This window comes from Anas acuta, chromosome 1 (assembly GCF_963932015.1).
Source record: "Anas acuta chromosome 1, bAnaAcu1.1, whole genome shotgun sequence".
NCBI lineage: Eukaryota > Metazoa > Chordata > Aves > Anseriformes > Anatidae > Anas > Anas acuta.
Window position 1 is genome coordinate 67,079,714 of NC_088979.1, and position 17,256 is coordinate 67,096,969.

The 17,256-nt window shown below is 39.2% G+C and overlaps 1 protein-coding gene across 1 annotated transcript in view; it reads right to left on the minus strand.

Annotated features, from left to right (window-relative positions):
* Window positions 1-603: 603 nt before the first annotated feature.
* EIF5B (eukaryotic translation initiation factor 5B) overlaps window positions 604-17,256 on the minus strand; it is a 31,688-nt gene continuing 15,035 nt past the window's right edge. Inside the window, exons 7-24 of the mRNA XM_068680751.1 lie at window positions 16,480-16,575; window positions 15,342-15,434; window positions 13,891-13,974; window positions 12,244-12,548; window positions 11,475-11,582; window positions 11,228-11,338; window positions 10,112-10,179; window positions 8,852-8,993; window positions 7,642-7,773; window positions 6,871-7,053; window positions 6,551-6,712; window positions 4,988-5,119; window positions 4,113-4,244; window positions 3,909-3,985; window positions 3,623-3,787; window positions 2,522-2,660; window positions 1,818-1,979; window positions 604-1,394 (exon numbers count right to left, since the gene is read on the minus strand). Of these exons, the coding sequence (XP_068536852.1) occupies window positions 1,287-1,394; window positions 1,818-1,979; window positions 2,522-2,660; window positions 3,623-3,787; window positions 3,909-3,985; window positions 4,113-4,244; window positions 4,988-5,119; window positions 6,551-6,712; window positions 6,871-7,053; window positions 7,642-7,773; window positions 8,852-8,993; window positions 10,112-10,179; window positions 11,228-11,338; window positions 11,475-11,582; window positions 12,244-12,548; window positions 13,891-13,974; window positions 15,342-15,434; window positions 16,480-16,575 (2,399 nt within the window). The 3' untranslated portion in view covers window positions 604-1,286. The remainder of the gene's footprint in view (window positions 1,395-1,817; window positions 1,980-2,521; window positions 2,661-3,622; window positions 3,788-3,908; window positions 3,986-4,112; window positions 4,245-4,987; window positions 5,120-6,550; window positions 6,713-6,870; window positions 7,054-7,641; window positions 7,774-8,851; window positions 8,994-10,111; window positions 10,180-11,227; window positions 11,339-11,474; window positions 11,583-12,243; window positions 12,549-13,890; window positions 13,975-15,341; window positions 15,435-16,479; window positions 16,576-17,256) is intronic.

Below are 17,256 nucleotides of genomic sequence, written 5' to 3' on the forward strand. Positions count from 1 at the left end.
TAAAAATCTCAGCTACATAAAAGGTCATTATTGATGTTGCTTCAGCTTGTGCTTTTGAGAAGTATTTGTTAGGCATCGCTCTCCATGAGTTGGAAATTACCAGGAGAGGACCTGATTACAGGTCAATCTAGCTGTCAGCTTAGGAGGGCAACCAAAGGGAACACAGGGTCAGGCAATGCTGGGGTTACAGACTCATTCCTGGTCGTTACTTTTGAACTGGTCCAGTCCTGTGATGCTGGATGGCTCGACAGGTCTGAGACACTGTCCAAAGTCACCACTTACTTGGGGACGAGTGCTCTGCCTGTGCTTACTGCCACTCTGAAGAGCGGTTGGAAGATGCTGCAGCTACACTCACCTACACCTGCAGTGACCTCTGGTACTTCTGACCTGCTGAAACACGATAAAAGGTGTGAGCCACCGCAAGCGCCACGCACAGCACACGCTCAGCATGGGGAAGAGAAGCCAGAAGAAGCCCCTGCTGCAGTGCACATCCCTGACTCGGCCAGGCAGTGGGAGGCAAGCCTCAGCCCGGCACCTCCACCATCTGTAAGGGCCCAGGAGGTGATGTTTGGTTTATTGAAGCAAACTGTAAAACAAAGGGGCTACCATGTCCATCTCCTTTATTTGCGGCTCTGCGTTATAATGATTACAGGTCGACTTTTGATGAACTGTACAAGCAGTAAAAGGCGGCCAACTATGCTTTACATCATTGTTTCACACAAAGCAAATACAGAAATATCCAATTGCCTAATTTTCTATTTAAAAAAATGTCTATAGGCACAAAGCAGAAGAATATTGGAAAAGAGAGTCAAGGGAAGAGGTATGCATAAATAAAGAAGTACTTCTTACATCAAAAATGTCCCAAGAATCACAAAGTCTGCAGAAGCTTGGTTAATCAAATACTGCAGTACTGATCTCATCAGTATAAAAGTGAAAGAGCTTTAGTTCTGTAATAAAAATTCAATTTATTTTACTTTATTTTGGAGAGAGGAGGGAAAAAGGGTGGAAGGAAAGTGTAAGAGAAGAAAGGGCAAACTTTAAAACAGCAGCCAGTATTAGGAAGGGCAGTGGGAAAGGTGAACAGGCACATTGGAACCGTGGGAACATGTAAATTGACCACTGTCAAACCAGTGTAAATTTCTTGGTTTCTCATGGAAAACATTTTATCCACATATTTTCCTCCCAAACATATATCCAACACTGTCTTCAATATACGACTTTGTTGGTAACTTTTAGAACAGGAACAGCAAGTTTATTCCTGCCTCCCCATTGCTGTAAAAAGGTATCTAGATGATCTCAAACACTTTCTTCAGCTCTACTATAAGCTGCCAGTCAGACTTCTGCATTTCGTCTCTGAACCAGTCCTTCAGAGCGTCGATGGACTGACGGCTGATCTGTAACACACAAGGCAAACCCATCAGCAACACGTATCAGTAACGGTAACTGCTTCCACCACGCCAAGGCCGCTGTGATTTGCACACATTCAAAACCAGGCAAATGCAACCGCTGCTCTGAGCACCAGCTACGTACGAAGGTATGCAAACAGCTCGTTTGCCATTTACCCTCTCCAGTACAACAAGCTGCCAGGTATTTTTAGTCACAGTCCATCATTCCTTCGGTTCTCTCAAGTAGCACCACTACAGATCCCAAAATGAGGCTACAGAGAAACACTGCTGAACAATGCCATGCATGAATAATTTCAAGTGTCTCAGCCTGATGGAAGGTTGCTAATATTAATTTTCCAGGCTTTGCGCAACATTTCCACTTCAAGCAAGTTACCCATTGCATCATGAACCAAAAATACAGATGGCTTTTACCTTGCTGACGAGGATGTCTGTTGCTTCAAAATGTCGCCCATACATTTTAGGTGATTCACCAGGAATAGGTTCTATTTTAACACATACTTCTTGGCCTTTCTTTGCAACCTCCACCGGCTTGTGGTTTATTTCAATACTTGTAACTATTCCAATTTCAACAAACTGTAACACAATGAAGAAAGTGTAAGACACATGAGCAAAACCCATGCGCACACCCTTCTCTAAATTCCTACCAGTTGCCCATCTGAAGCACCGCATCAGAGCCCACCCCAGAGCAACGCGTATCGCGCAGTAAGCATGCACAGAAAGGGCAGCAGCACCAACCCACCTGTATTTCATCTGCCATACCAATTTGTTGACCTTCAGCATATCAGGACGTGAATTCCCCCCTTACTAGCAACCAGGAACAAATTTTGCTTGTTTCTTTGTATCACAATACAGGAATTGGAAGGGGATTTGGGAGGGAAGCTGACAACCACAGCCCCGCTTCCTGGTAGGGCACTGTGGAGGCCAGGAGGTGTCTCTCTGCTGTAGGATGCAACTCCCCCAGCAGAGCACAACGCGACAGCTGATCACTGGGAAGGAGATGATCTAACACCGGATCTCATCTCCTACCAAAGCCATGCAAACGTTTCCTGGTGCCTCATCCCCAGGACTACCCACTCGAACTAACATCATAGGGAAGGAAAGAGGCTCTTACTTACGTTTTTGCTAGGTACGCACATGGGAGTGCCCTGCTTCACCTGGCCTGCCTCCACGACGACACCCATCACTATTGGGTCACGGGAGTTGAAAATAAACTGAGGGAGTATTTTCATCTTGCAAGGGAATACTGCTATATGCCTGGGAGACAACAAGGAGGAGGCATTTTGAAATGGTTACTGGAACGGTGCGGGGAGTATTAACACTTCTGCCTTCTACTGCACGTCCTGGGCATTTATTTCTACCCCAAGTCACATACAGAATAAGCAGGAAAACGCTCTTGTCCAGTCTTTCTTGTTAATCTAGTCAACGCTCTATCTTACAGAACTATAGGCAACAATAATCACGCATGGCTGGCATGGATTTTATTTTGACTGGTTCGGGCATCGAGACAAGACCGAGACCAAAGGAATACTAATTACAGTATAATTATAATCTCAGAAGAGCATGGGAATAATACAATCCGACACAGTGACTCAAGAAATTCTAAATTTTTGTTTCTGAAGAAGTACTTCAAAATGCTGAGCTATACAAACTCAAGTTTTGATTAAAAAGAATGCATATTTTTTCCCCACTTAGTTTGTCATTACTGAGGATCAGCTAATGACACTGACTCCAAAAATTAAGTTTTGGATCCTTATAAATCCTTAAAATGATGGCATATTCATGTTATTACCATCACAATTAAGCTGTGTACACTGGAATTGCACAAGCATGAAACAATAGAACCCAAATCCTTCTGGTTGTTTTCTCAGCCCTGAGACTAACCCATCTGTCAGAAACTAAGAAAAGAAACCAAGTATATAAAGCAAACCTTAATAAAAACACTCCATATAACACGATGGGTTTTTGCTAAATCTTGCAACTGCTTCACAACTCCCAACCTACTAAATCTAATCCCAGATGTAAACATTTAGACTAGGCTGCTGAATTCCTGAAAATTAACAGTTTATTGTCCTTCTTTCCTGCCTTCCTTCCTATCAGAAATGCATGCTAAGTAATAGTATGCAATCAAGAAGTTAAATGCAATTTCATTTAGTAATAAGACGATTAAAAGATTGCGTTACTTGGGAAGCACACAGAATAGGATTGCTTTTACTCACTTGAATTCTTCTTGTTTCTGCTTTTTGTAGTCTTGTCTATATTTTGTGAAGGCATCAAATAAGTGATAAATAATTTCAGCACTAAAAATTCGAACTCCTAAACTATCAGCCATTTCCTGTGCGTCGCGTTCAATCCTCACATCAAACGCTAGGATGACTGCGTATCTGCAAGTAGAAGTCAAACAGTTTACCTACCAGACAGACCACAACACTAAAGCTAGGCAGGGGACCTTCCTGAAACAGCTCTGTGCGTTTATCAACAGGGTAAAGCAAGGAATTTACTTACTGTGGGTCGTGCTCCAACATAACTGATGCCTTCATAACGTCTTTTTTATGGACAGGACCTATATTAATTCCTGCGTACTGTTGAAGAGGAAAAGCCACAGAAATCAGTCACTGACCTTTCTGAGTTGAAAGGAAACACTTATCAACTAAAACAACAGAACACAACAACAGAAACAACATGAGACAGAGCACAGAAAGTACTTACTGGCACTTCTGATGTTTTAAGAAATTCAAGTAATGCTTCCAAAGACCCTAAAGTAGAAGCCTGGACATAAACACCTTTCTCTTCTAACTTGATTGCATTCAGTGTTTGCTTCAGTTCATGTATTAGTTCATCCTTTAGGAAGAAAAGCAACTTTCAGTTCTATTGCCATTGTTCCTCAGATTACAAAGTCTGTTCATGAGCTTCTGAAGTATGACAGCCACACCGACAGGTTTGCAGTACAGGCCACACACAGCCAGCCCCGTGACACGCTGCAGCTTGTTTCTGGCATGAGAAACGCCTGTACTGAGCTACACAGGAGGATTTGGCAAGCAGATGATCACCTAACACAAAGCAAGTGCCCATCTTGGGAGCTGGTAACCTTTCTCCACAGACTGCACATTGTTCCACCCAACACAGCAAGCTTCTGCCATCACGATGAGTGAATGCACACAAAAAAAAAAAAAAAAAAAGTGTGCCAATACCTTTGGTTGCTCAACTGTACATTAACAGGAACAGGGGCCCCTAAAGCCGTTAGCTGAAAAGGATTATGAATGCCCTGTATGCAGCAAGGCCTAGGTGGGTATGAAAGCAGAAGGGCCATCTCGCTGCTTCCAGAAGAGTTAAAAACTCTTCTAGTTCAAAGCCATTATCAGGAAAAACTAAGGATCCAGATAACAAACGTTACCACAGCAACACTTCATATGGACTCAAAGCTACAGCATGTTATTGTAACAGTTTTTAAAACACAACCCTCAAAAAAAAAAAAAAAATCAAGCTACTTGCATGCTGAACTCTCAATATTTGAATGAGCTTCATCACCCGAGAACTTAACCACCCCCAGTTTAAGTGTCTCATTTCAGCATTAGCCATCTCACCTTGAGGACTGGGACTTCATCCTCTTTATGAGCTACAAGCAGTGGCAAACCAGCCAATGTTTTTTCCAAATCCTTCCCAAGAATCTTCACACCTTGAGCAGCAACGACCTCTTTGTGCTTTTCATACTGGTTCTGAAAAAGAGAATACACACTGGCAACGAGTCCACATAGCTGCTACACAGCAATACAAAGTAGGCCAGAATTGCTAAAGATCTTGCCACCAGCAAGCACAGAAGACAGGAGGACAGTGAAGTCCAGCTCTCCCCATTCATCAGTAATTTTGTGTCTACTTCATATTCCTGACATGCATGTTTGTCTGTGTTTGTCTGCAAGCTCCTCTCCCATCACATTTTGGGAGGGGAAGAGCAGGTGCAGCAGCAGGGGAACCGTCTAAGGCAGAGATTCCCCGTACTTTTCTTTAAGCTGCAAGGTGGGTTCCTTTCTCAAATAAACATTTAATTCCTGCAAACCTTTACTCTTCAGCCCTGCACGCCCAATATTCGGGGTCCTTTTTCAATGATGACAATTCCCCATGGAGTGGCTGAAGTGAAATGTATCCCTGTTGCCTGCTTCAAAAAAATCCATCCTACCTTGACCCAGTTCCCCAACTAAAGCTTCCCAAATCAAGTGTCCTTCATCCCGGTGCTGGTACTCTGTATGTACCCCATCTCCCATCAAAGTACCAAAACCCATCTGACAATCTTGTTGACCTGGGAACCTGTGATTATCACGTTGCTATTTAGTCCCACAAAGAACTTCACTCTCATAACAGTTTCACACACCAGGTTATCTTCCACTTTAAATCAAGGGAAGCAAATGGACAGAAATGCTTCCACAGTTCATACCTCACAGCAAACAGGATACACGCATCAGTTTCCAACAAAGCAGAGGATGTAACCTAAGCACAGATGTCAATATTCTTCCTGCCACTCTCTAACAATTACTAAGTTTTTACTGTAAAGCTGCAGCCCAGAGCAGGACATCAGACTTAAGGTTGTGCAAGGCCCTAACCCCAGAGCTGTATCAGGCTGCCAAACATTCAGGTCTATTAGGACTAGGGCAGCAAAACCTTCAACGCTCCTGAAGAAGACACAAAATTCTGCAGAGGTCCTGGGCTTCACCACTCACCAGCTGCTCCTAGCAACTTGCTTGGTTGGTTTTCTTAAATCTAAGCATGTGGGCTTCCCGTTACAGAAAACACTTTAACGATGGGTATTTTGACTCAGAAGTCACTGCACTGGTATACTCTGATTGCTACGAAGATGAACATCTCCTCACACCTAGCCTTGTGCTTGAACCCCTTACTGAAGTGTACACATCTTAATCCATGCTGCAAGGGAGCTCCTTGCTACTTTTCTTTGCCGCTGTTATAAGATACACCAGCAGTTATACGCATGTACATTCACCCAGAAACACTAGATACGCACTGCCTTCCCCTTCAAGTCACCCTCAGACTCTGCTACTCTAACTGAATCCTACTAAGATATCAGTTTTATCAAAACCTGATTTTTGTCCTGGTTCTAAATGTTCTCTGCATGTTGATACACTAATCAGTTTCCATACCTTGACTCGTAGCTCCTTCATAGGAGGAGGCAGCAGCAGACCTCTAATCTGGGTTACTATGGGACCTTCCACCCCAGGAACAATAATGGTGTCTCCTTCTTTCAGGCGCCCGTTAATCAAAATAACATCTATGGTAGTGCCCATGCCTGGTAGTGCTTTAACCTGAATGAAAGGGGAGGGAAAAAAAAGTTACTCTCCATTTAAACACATCTTTTTTTCCTTTTTTTTTTTTCTCTTCAATTTAAATTATAAGCAAAGTAGAAGGAAGCGGGAGAGGGAGATATTTCTAGGTGAATTTCAAAGAATAGCTGCTGACTTACCTCCATGACTTGAGCTCTCAGTTCTTGACACTCAGCCAGTCTCTTGGTCAGCATAGTTTGCGTTAGCTCAACGAGAAGAGCTATCAGACTTCCCATGCCATCCCCTGTGTGAGCAGAGGTAGGTACAAGAGAAACAAAAGTGCGGGGATCCTTATTCTCATAAAACAAGGCAGCATTCAAGCCCTGGAATCAGGATTAATAGTTACTTAGGGAAAAATACATACATACATACACACACACACACATCCCAGTATTAACAGCAACATCCAATCCTAGCCAACCACTACTGCTTTTTTCAAATTAAAAAAGAACAAAGTTACTGAGGGTATACCATGGAACATGTAACTTAAGCCCACGGTTGGATGTGGAACAGGATAACCCTACAAAGCGAATTACCACATGTAGCTTCTGGACACCATTGTATGTCACCAACAGATGTTCCCAGAATTGATGTGACTCATGCCCTGCCAGTGTCCAAGGGAACAAGGGCCAGATGGGTTTCCCTCTGGCGATTCCCATGGAGGGAAAGAATAGGGACAGAGAACTTGATCTGCTCTTCATGACTTCACTGACCGTGCACAGCAATTAGCTGCTACTTGTCTCCAAACCAGAACTCCAAAGATGGAGCGGTTAAAGGAGCTGGATTTAACAACAAAGCTTGGTTCGTGTGTGCTAAACACCAGTGTGTCAGAACTGACCAGAAACACCACACCCACAAACACCATTTTTGCTACCACTTCTATTAACAGAAGCTTGAATACCCCAACCTACCTGTTTCGCAAATTCCACTATAATGGCTTTTGCACGTTCTTCAAATTCATCTTTTGTATTCTTTTTCTGCTTCTTTAAAGTTACGGCTACATCTGTGTCTGGACTTTTTTTCCAGTCATATAACCTATCAATCTGAGAAAATACAGTAATACATCATCTCATGCAACTTATAGGGCATCTTTAAGTCACAACATGAGAATACTTTACGAGCCAGCATAGCTAGCCATCCATTTGCTCCACTAGACAAGTTGAATCGATTTGCTTTGAAGCAAATATTCTTTGTATGTATTTCCCCAATGTCAGAGTATTTCAGGATAGCAATACTACTTCAGATATTAACATTTCAAATTATAATAATCAAGGTTCATATGGAAAACATATTAGCATTACATACATTACATTAAACATTACATCAAGTTTTGGAGAAAACATTCAGATGAAAAAGACCTATGTATAGTTTCACATACACAAATCATGAGGTTATTTTTTTATTATTATTATTTGAAAAGAGACTGCACTCATTTTACAAATGAGTAAAACTGAGGGGTGAATTTGAACCCTTTCCTGTGCTGCTATAGAGAAAGCTGGGGCTGTTCAAAACACACAACTGGGTGATTTCCTCATTATAATTCATATAACTCATCACAAACAGTTCTACCACCACAGGTTGTTACGCAAGGCATTTCTACCAACGAAGCTGAAAATAACTAGCTTTACCACCTATTATTGCAGAACATGAAATCTTTCCCACCAGTGATCAAATACTAGTGTTCAATGAGCCCAAAAGACAGCTTGTCTTCAAGTCACAAACTAACGAGTATCAATAGCTAAAATAAAATAGGACTTTTAAAGATGAAGTTAAGTCTTTCAATAGTATAAAAAAGAAAATACAACTGTATGCAAGTCCACGTAAGTACTTATGAGGAAAAAAAATGAAGTACAACTTCCCGAAATGTGAACCATTTACTGAAGTTCTTTAAGATAAACTTATCAGTGAGAACCCTGAAACAAAGTGCCAGAGTGTTCTACAAAGCTTCTGTAAAGCACCTGGGGTATCAAGGACAACAAAAAATGCAACAGAATGGATCTAATAACCACCGCTTCAGTCTTTGCACAAACAATTCAAGTTCATGAAAGAAAACTGAAAAATGTCAGATGCAAAATACATTAGAGTACAAAAACATACTATTAGAGCGAAAAGCGATCTTACCTTGTTGAGAGCTACTATAAAGGGGCATTTCTTAGATTTCAACAGATTTATTGATTCTATTGTCTGTGGCTCCAAACCATGCATGATGTCAACTACGAGAATGGCGATATCACAGAGTGAGCTTCCTCTATTTCGTAGATTGCTGTAACATTAAAGGAAAAAAAAATGTCACGTAGCAACAAAACTTTAAGAAAAACACCAAATACCACGTCAAACTTGCATTGACCAACAAAAAGCTAAAGCTGATCAAGCAGTTATTTTCACTTCAGAAATACAAAGGGCTATCAAACAATGAAACACAAATTACACTGTAAGCGTAAAGCCCATTTAACAGAATATATTTGAGTACATGTAAGCAAAAATAAGAAACTACAATTCTCCTGACAGTTTTCCTGCTATTATACACTTTTTTCAAGCTAAGATGCATTGCTTCATTTTGAATGAGAATTGAGAAGGTTACAGTGAAATCTGAATGAGACAGATCATAACAAATCACTACATGAACACTAAGATTATCAGACAGACGTGGTGTTGGATAAAACCTGGCTAGAAAATGAAGAGCTGTGACAGGATTGTAAGTGACAGGATGCCAAGGAACTGATCAGAACTTTATCAAGTGCCCTAGGACCTGGCATTTCAGTGCTTTTAAAGGGTTATGTTCAAGAGTGTCACATCAAAGTCTTAATTCTTCTGTTTGGGGATTTCACCCAAGCACCACCTCAGCGAGAACAGTTCTGCACACCATCTTTTAAAGTTAAAAGCTGATTTTGCACTGATGTTTCTAGACAGCATATGAACAATGGTAGGAGTCAGTCAACTTCTGCAACTGGTAACTTGCAGTCTTACGAACTCAGTTACCTCAACTGGGACACTGAACTGGAGGCTAGGAGAGAAGTCCTAATTTTTCATACCGGAGTACTTAGGTCACCTGACATCTTCACCTGTTCTCCCCTGGCTAGCTTCTCACCTCCATCTTTCCTCTTACATTATTTAGAAAAAAAGATAATTATGTGCTTTTTATGATATTCATGGCTCAATCGTCATGAAGACAGGAAATTAATCAGATGTAAAAGGCCAGGTATTAACCAGACATATAAAGCACCCATAAAATAAGCAAATCCGCTTATTCCTCTAGTTCAGTTTTTATAAAGGGAGAAGAAACACAATGAATTAGGCAAAGACATAGTACTTTGTTAAAAAAAAAAAAAAAAAAATGTATGCAGCTTCTGGGAAGTACAGTATTGTGAGAAGGAACATTACCTGAAAGACTCATGTCCTGGAGTGTCAATTATCAGCATTCCTGGAATTTTTATGTTCTCTCTGTCAAACTAACATTTCAAAATATTAGTCATCTTGGCAAGATCATGCAAGAAGAAAAAGCTTAAGACCTGGCAGCTTACTGACAGGATTCACTTCAAAAAAATGCAGTTACATATTTTAAGGAAGGCCAGCACCCTCCATAAAAACAAAATAAAACTGATTTCAGCATAAAAAAAATATGATGCAGCACAACCCCTATCTATCCAGTAGCCAGAAGCTCAGATAACATTTTAAGATGGGGGGGAATAACACAAAAAACACGTTCAGTCTAGTGAGATTTATCATCCTTATTGTGAATGTTTTCTCCTTCTCCACTGATTTTACTTTTTTTTTTTAATAAATTAAGTTTTTGTAGGAAAAACACTCATTATAAAATGAAGAGAGATTTTACTGTTTGTGGCATTTAGCTCTTGTAAAAGCCAAACTCATCACTACTTTCAGTAGCAGCCAAATGTTCTGGGCAAACTTTCCTCATTAAACATCTCAGCACTTGGCTGACTAGTTTTAGAATTACTGAACTGAAGTTCTTAAATTACAAGTAGTATTTCCATCCCTCAGAAACAGCCATCACTACCAAGGTTTTTCAGTCAGTTGCTGCAAGCAAAATAGAATGTAGTACCCAGAACAAGCAATATACAACAGTTACTATAACAATAAAATTACCTGTGAATTGGCCCAATTTCAGCACACAGAGTAAAACAAAGCTTTTTTAATACAGAAAATATACTCAGTAAGTTTTGAAAGTCTTGACTTACTATCAAAGTATTGACAAATAAGCAGGCCATGCACAGAGCAGGCAGTTATTTGCATATTTTTCTGAAGTCGCAGTGCATTAACTGAAACCAAATGTATCAAATAAAACTGAAAATTGAGACAGCCTCCCATTTTAGTTTGGAGACAGGGAAAAAGAGGATAGGAATTAAAAAAAAATCAATGCCAATACTGGAAATGGTGGAAAAGGCATCTGCTCTTGTTGGGAAGTCTCACAAGGCCTAAGTAGTAATCATCTTACAATTAAGGTTTTTTAAAAACAGTCTTTGAGGTGCCATTACTTACATTTTTCACCATCTTAGTTTGTTCATTAATAGCTTCAAGGGGTACATTAGTCGCACCGATCTGCTGAGTGATACCACCAGCTTCACTGTCCTGTACATGAGTATGGCGAAGCTAAAGACAAAAAATACATAGATTTACATTTAAGGGGCTATTTAAAATAGTCTCTTTGAGTGCAATTCTGTTTTCAACCAACAAAACACACACGTGTAAGATGCATGGAGGGGTGCCTTCGCATTCTATATCTTACCTTATCTAGAATTTTGGTCTTGCCTGTGTCTACATGCCCCAGGACACAAATAACTGGTGCTCTGAGTTTTTCAGTGTTCACATTTTTGCTATTTTCAGCTCGTCGCTTCTACATAAAAGACATATGAAAATTGTTAAGTGTAAAGAATTTCCTGAACTGATTACATGCATACCCAAAACAAAGCTAATTGTGGGACTTAAATTTTCCAGGCAATTCAAAGACTGACATTCCCTGTTTGGAAAGTCAAAAAATCTTACAGCTAAGAGTTGAAATGTTTTGTTTGTTTGTTTGTTTTGTTGTTGGTTTTTTTTGTTTTGTTTTGGGGGGAAGGGTTGTTGTTACAGTCTAGTAGGCTAAGCTATTATATCAACTAACATGTAGCTTTGCTGATAATGAAGTCTGAAGGAGCATCTTGGGTTAGGAAATAGAGAGCATAAGCAGACACAAAAAGCATTGAAAAATTTAGAAATACAGCTTTAAAAAATTCTCAAATATTCATCTACAAAGGATAAAAGCCTCTTTCACCAGCAGAGAGAGAAAGGTGGGGAAGAATGACACTAAAGTAAACATTCTTTGTGATCAAGTTGCCTTGCATCAGCAGAATCAAATATTTTTCCTTAATTAAGCCAATTTTTGGACCTGTCTAAATATTAGTCACAACACAGCCATCATTTTGACAAATATGGCTAAAAGGCCTTTCCGTGAACAGAAAATTAAGTTGTTTCTCGTGCAATATGAAAATTTCTCAAATAAAGCTGCATCCTAATACCTCAATTCTCCGTTTAGCTTTGTCATAAGCACGTTCTTCCTTAGTGCGGTCATCATCCGAGTCATACTCGGAATCAGAGCTGATTTCCTTGCTGGGCTTTTTTTCCATAGATTGTTTTCCTGTAGCTTGGGAGTCTGCCTCTCTCTCATCTGAAGTCTTTTCATCTTCATCATCACTCCCTTCACTTTCTCCATCTTCAGATTCTTCACTCTCCTCCTCTTCTTCATCCTCATCCTCTTCCTCCTCCTCTTCTTCCTCATCCACTTCATTTTGTTCTTTGACTTCAATGTGGACAGGTTTGCTCTCTGTCAAAAAAATAAAGTAAAAATTCGCTTAAATTCAAATTTCTTATGGAAAGGACAACAAAACAAAGAAATGAAGAGAGTCTATTATCAGAGTAAAGACTTGAGATTAGGTTCCATTCAAGAAGTGCTATGCAAAATCATTTTTTAACTTTAAATACAGAAAGAGCTTCATGTTGAGAGTTACAGACCTAAGTGTTTAGAACCTGTGAGGGCAGAGTAAATTTGGGGTCAGGGGAGGAATAATATTATCAGCACTCTTGCACTTGAAGTCATTTGCAAAAATTCAGGGAAGTGACATCCTTTAATACTCTATGCATTTCAAAATGAAATGGATGCACTAACACCTCTAAACATAAAAAAAAAATCCAAATTCAACACAGTATGGATTCAGAGAATTACTGATCAGGAATATGTATTTAAGCAGGAGAAACAATGAGAACAACTGATCTCTTCTACATCTTTAAAAATCACATCCTAAGGTTTTATAGAATGTTAAGAGGTGGTTAATATTTTTCAGATGAATTCTTCAGTAAACAAAAACAAACTATCAGAAAGTAATTTTCTTTCTTGGAAAGCTTCTCATTAATCATACTTGCTAAATCGTAAGAGCAAGGCAAGCTAATGGACACTCTTTGAAGCTCTACAAGGTTTTCCTTACAGAATTGCTAGTAGGCTCACTGCTCTACAAGATTAGTGATGTTTCCTTGCTACACTAAAAGCCAACAGCTTAGTAGTACACTGAATCCAATTCCCAGCAAGGTTCTTTTTCTGGATCACATTTGCAGATCCTTCAAATCCGAGCAGCAAGAAGTGGGATGTGACATTCTCCCCTACGATAGTGACGACAGACTTTTAAGAAGGTACTTTAAAATAGAACATTCCAGCAGACCATGACCACAAAAACACATACTTGTAATTAAATATGAAGTTTTTAAGTTTTCAGGGCTGAGCAAATCAAAAATACTTGAATAATAGTTTTTGATTTCTTCTTAAGAAAGACAGATCACAGAAGTACTAACTACAGAAATCAACTCCTGTTCAGGAAGTTTTGCAGCAATGCAACTTACTCCACTACTGGAGAAAATCTGGAACATTTCTTACTGGAAGAAAATCCCTGAGAAGTTATCCCTACAGTCTTGAAATGAAAAGCAGTTAATGAAAAGCTCTGCCTTTGAGGAGCAGAGGACCTTATAACTACTTCCCATTACACTTGCCTTGTAATTCATTTAACAGGGAGGAGGAGGGGAATCTAAACACAATACTGTTTTCTAAAGAGACAAAAACTAAACCTAAAGAATCTTGTTAATCAGAAAAAGCATCTATTTGGTATTTACATGCCCACCTTTCTCTCCATCTTCATCACTAACCATAGCTTCCCAGTCATCCAAACCCGTATCTTCCGCTTCTTCTTCTTCCTCCTTCTCTTCTGAAACAAAGAAAACCAACATTAAATGAAAAAGAAACAGCTCATCCACATACAAAAGGTTTAGATGGCCTTTCCTTTGGCATAATGACAAAAGCTCACAAGTTTGCTACCATAATTCTACCAAATTATCTCCACATTCCCTGAAGAGAAAATGCCACGTACTTAAGAAATATATAATAGTGCCTGCATAATTCATGCCATGCAAACTTCTAACAGAATCGTGTTCCTTGTCAGGAGCTGCCCAATTAACAGTTAGCCATGTGTAACAAAGTGACAGAGAAACAAATTAAAACTGTAACCAAACTTGCACTCTTTAATTAGCGATAAAATAACAAAGTGTCTATAGAAAGTGCTATTTTAAGACTCCAGGTGAGTTAACACACTGTAATACATCTTGAATTCTAGAAACATCAAAATATTAATTCCAGCAGGAGCTCAACTAAATACGAGACTGAAGCCTTTAAGTGACAAATGGAAAAAAATACAGACTTTTAATCCTCTCCAGAAGAAGCATTAAACAAAATATAGACATGACATTTCAGGTATTTCAAATGAAGAGAAAAAAAAAAGGGTAAATTCCAGACTGCTAGAACATTAACTAGGAACTAACATTCCACCAGACAGTCCTTCTCTTTTATTGCACTGGAATTGCTCCTTCAAGAGATAAATCAAGCTGGAATTAGAGTGTACGTTCAGCTTGATTTTCATAAAGCTGGAAACTGTATCAGTACTTTTCTGACTGAAGAATAAAAGGTAAAAACTGAAACTGTCCCCTAACTGAAAATGACGCCCAGTACAAAGTTACTTTGCCAAAACAAATACTGTGTGTAGGCAAAAGTAAAGGCAGCAATCACTCACTAGGCTGATACTGCCTGTTTCACAAACTAATCCACATTCACTGCATCCAGCACTTAGGAAAAACTAAATACTTGGAATCAAGAATAGAGTCACAGTGAAGATCACAGTATTGATACCAGAAGCAGCGTATTTCTCCCCCACCCACATCTAACAGCTGACAAAACAGCCCTTTAAAAAAGCAAATGAAAAGTTAAAGGAGCTAATCATAAGGCACTGAATGCACCTATATGACAGCTGACTAAGGTAACTGAACACTGGAGTTCACCCAGAATAAGAGACCTTTGCAATCTCATTCTGAGGCTTCACACCTTTTTATTCCACAAAATTCCATCAGTTCTTCCTTTAAAAAATAATAATAAAAAAAAAACAACTAGCAACTGCCTCAAGAAAGGATGGCCACTCAATCAACAAGGTACAGAGGACAGGTGTTAAAACAGTACAATACTTGCCACGCAGTACTGCCAGGCAGTCTTATTACACACTTTAGGTTTATTAGCATTACTACTAACCTGGCTCTACTGGCAGAGGAGTCTCTTCTTTCACTGGTGTTTCTAGTTCTACAGCATCTTCAGCTGGGGTAGTTACCTCCAAGCTTTCTGAAACTACAAAAAAATCAAACTAGTTGCTGCTACATTCTTTCAAAGTGCAAAATAAAGTTAGACATACAGTTTCTCATTTAAGTTCCATTTTTAAGTTGTGCTCTTAAAAAGTAAACAAAATTTGAGTTTAATACCAAACTGAGTGAACTCCCATCTACTAGGCTAAAATAAACCTAAAGCACACAGCTGACTTGAGAAACATCTGGCCTGCCATGCAGTTAAATACATTTGTGTGATAAGTCAGTTATTGGATAAAAGGATTACCACTGCTTTTGAACATCAAAAGAAATCCCATTTTCTTAAAAATACGAGAGAAAATGAACCAGTACTAATGAACTACCTCCTTCTTGTTCTACTGTTCCATTAAAAAAAGAGAAAAAAAGAAAAACACCACTTCAATTCAGATGACCAGCTTTCACAATCCTTTATACTTTCTTAAGAGGTAGGTAGCCACATAATTCATTAAATGTAAAAAAACACAGCTGAACAACAACAAAAAAAAACTGATGCAGTTGTTTTGGTTTTAAACCAAGGAATAATCCTGGAAAGAGCCACAGTAGTACCCCCAAAAGAAAAATCAATGTTTTTATATATAAGTAAACAAAAAAAAAAATCCCCCCAACCTATAAAGAGAGGAACTTGAACTGGGATCAGTCCTCTTTCACCCTAAGACTTTAACTTTGACATAATTACAAGTCGTTGTTACTTACACTACATTGATTTAACCTACACATACATGCGAAGCATCTAGCCTCACATTCTTAAAATGCTGTTACATTCTGCATAATTTAATGTTGGATATGTAAAGAAAGAAAAAATGTTAGGGGAAAAAAAACAGCCAAGTAGATCATAAAGCAAAGGATTAAGAGAGCAGTCTTCAAGAAACCTTTCAGATCTTAATGTATCAGCACTTGCATGGAGAGTGGGGGTGTCAAAAGAACCTTGCAGGCACCCCGAAGTGCAATTAGTTTAGGATTAGCTAATATATTCCACAAACATTTCCTGAACTGTGACTAATAAATTAAGTATTCCTATATGCAAACCACACCTTCTTTATTTTCTGGCTGCTGCTGCTTCTTTTTCTTCTTGTCTTCATATATTGGCCTCTTCTTTGGCACAGAGTCTTTGGATGGCACTTCAACACCTGCAGAAACATTATTTAAAATCATTTAATTACTGTTGTACCTTCTGAAACACTCAACATTCTTCCAGCTACCCACGTGATTCACTGTGTTGAATTGAGCAAAATCGAGTTGTAGCAGTGCAGAAATGTAAGGTTTCTAGTAATGATAACAAGGACTGAAGAGAAATCATGGCCTTAGCTTGATTAGTAGAAACGTGATAGTAAAAAAGTTTCTTCAATGGGTACAAACACAGTGGTTCTCTACAAATATAAAAGGACTGATACTCAGCCTCTGGAATTCTCTTCTTTCCTCAGCCACATAAATAAATTACCAGGCAGGAATTAGGAGATGGGATTACAATATATTGGATACATTTACCTCATTGAAAGGAAGAAGCAGATTCAATTTGACTGAATAGCAGGAAAGCTTCTATATACCCTTTTCCTGACAGAAATGTAAGGAGATACACTGTTCCTATAGACTAACTGGAGGCAAAGTAACCTACTTGCTTAAGAGAGCACATGAATTAATCCAAGAGGATACAGATCATGAGTCTTACAAGAACTGCAGCCCAGCTCATCTGCTTTTCCTGACCTTTGGATTAGGCAATGGAATTAACTTATTTTTTCATAGAGTTCGATAACTAGCATCTTTAAAACACACATGGAGTGTATTAAGAAGCCGGATATTTTAAGTGCAAG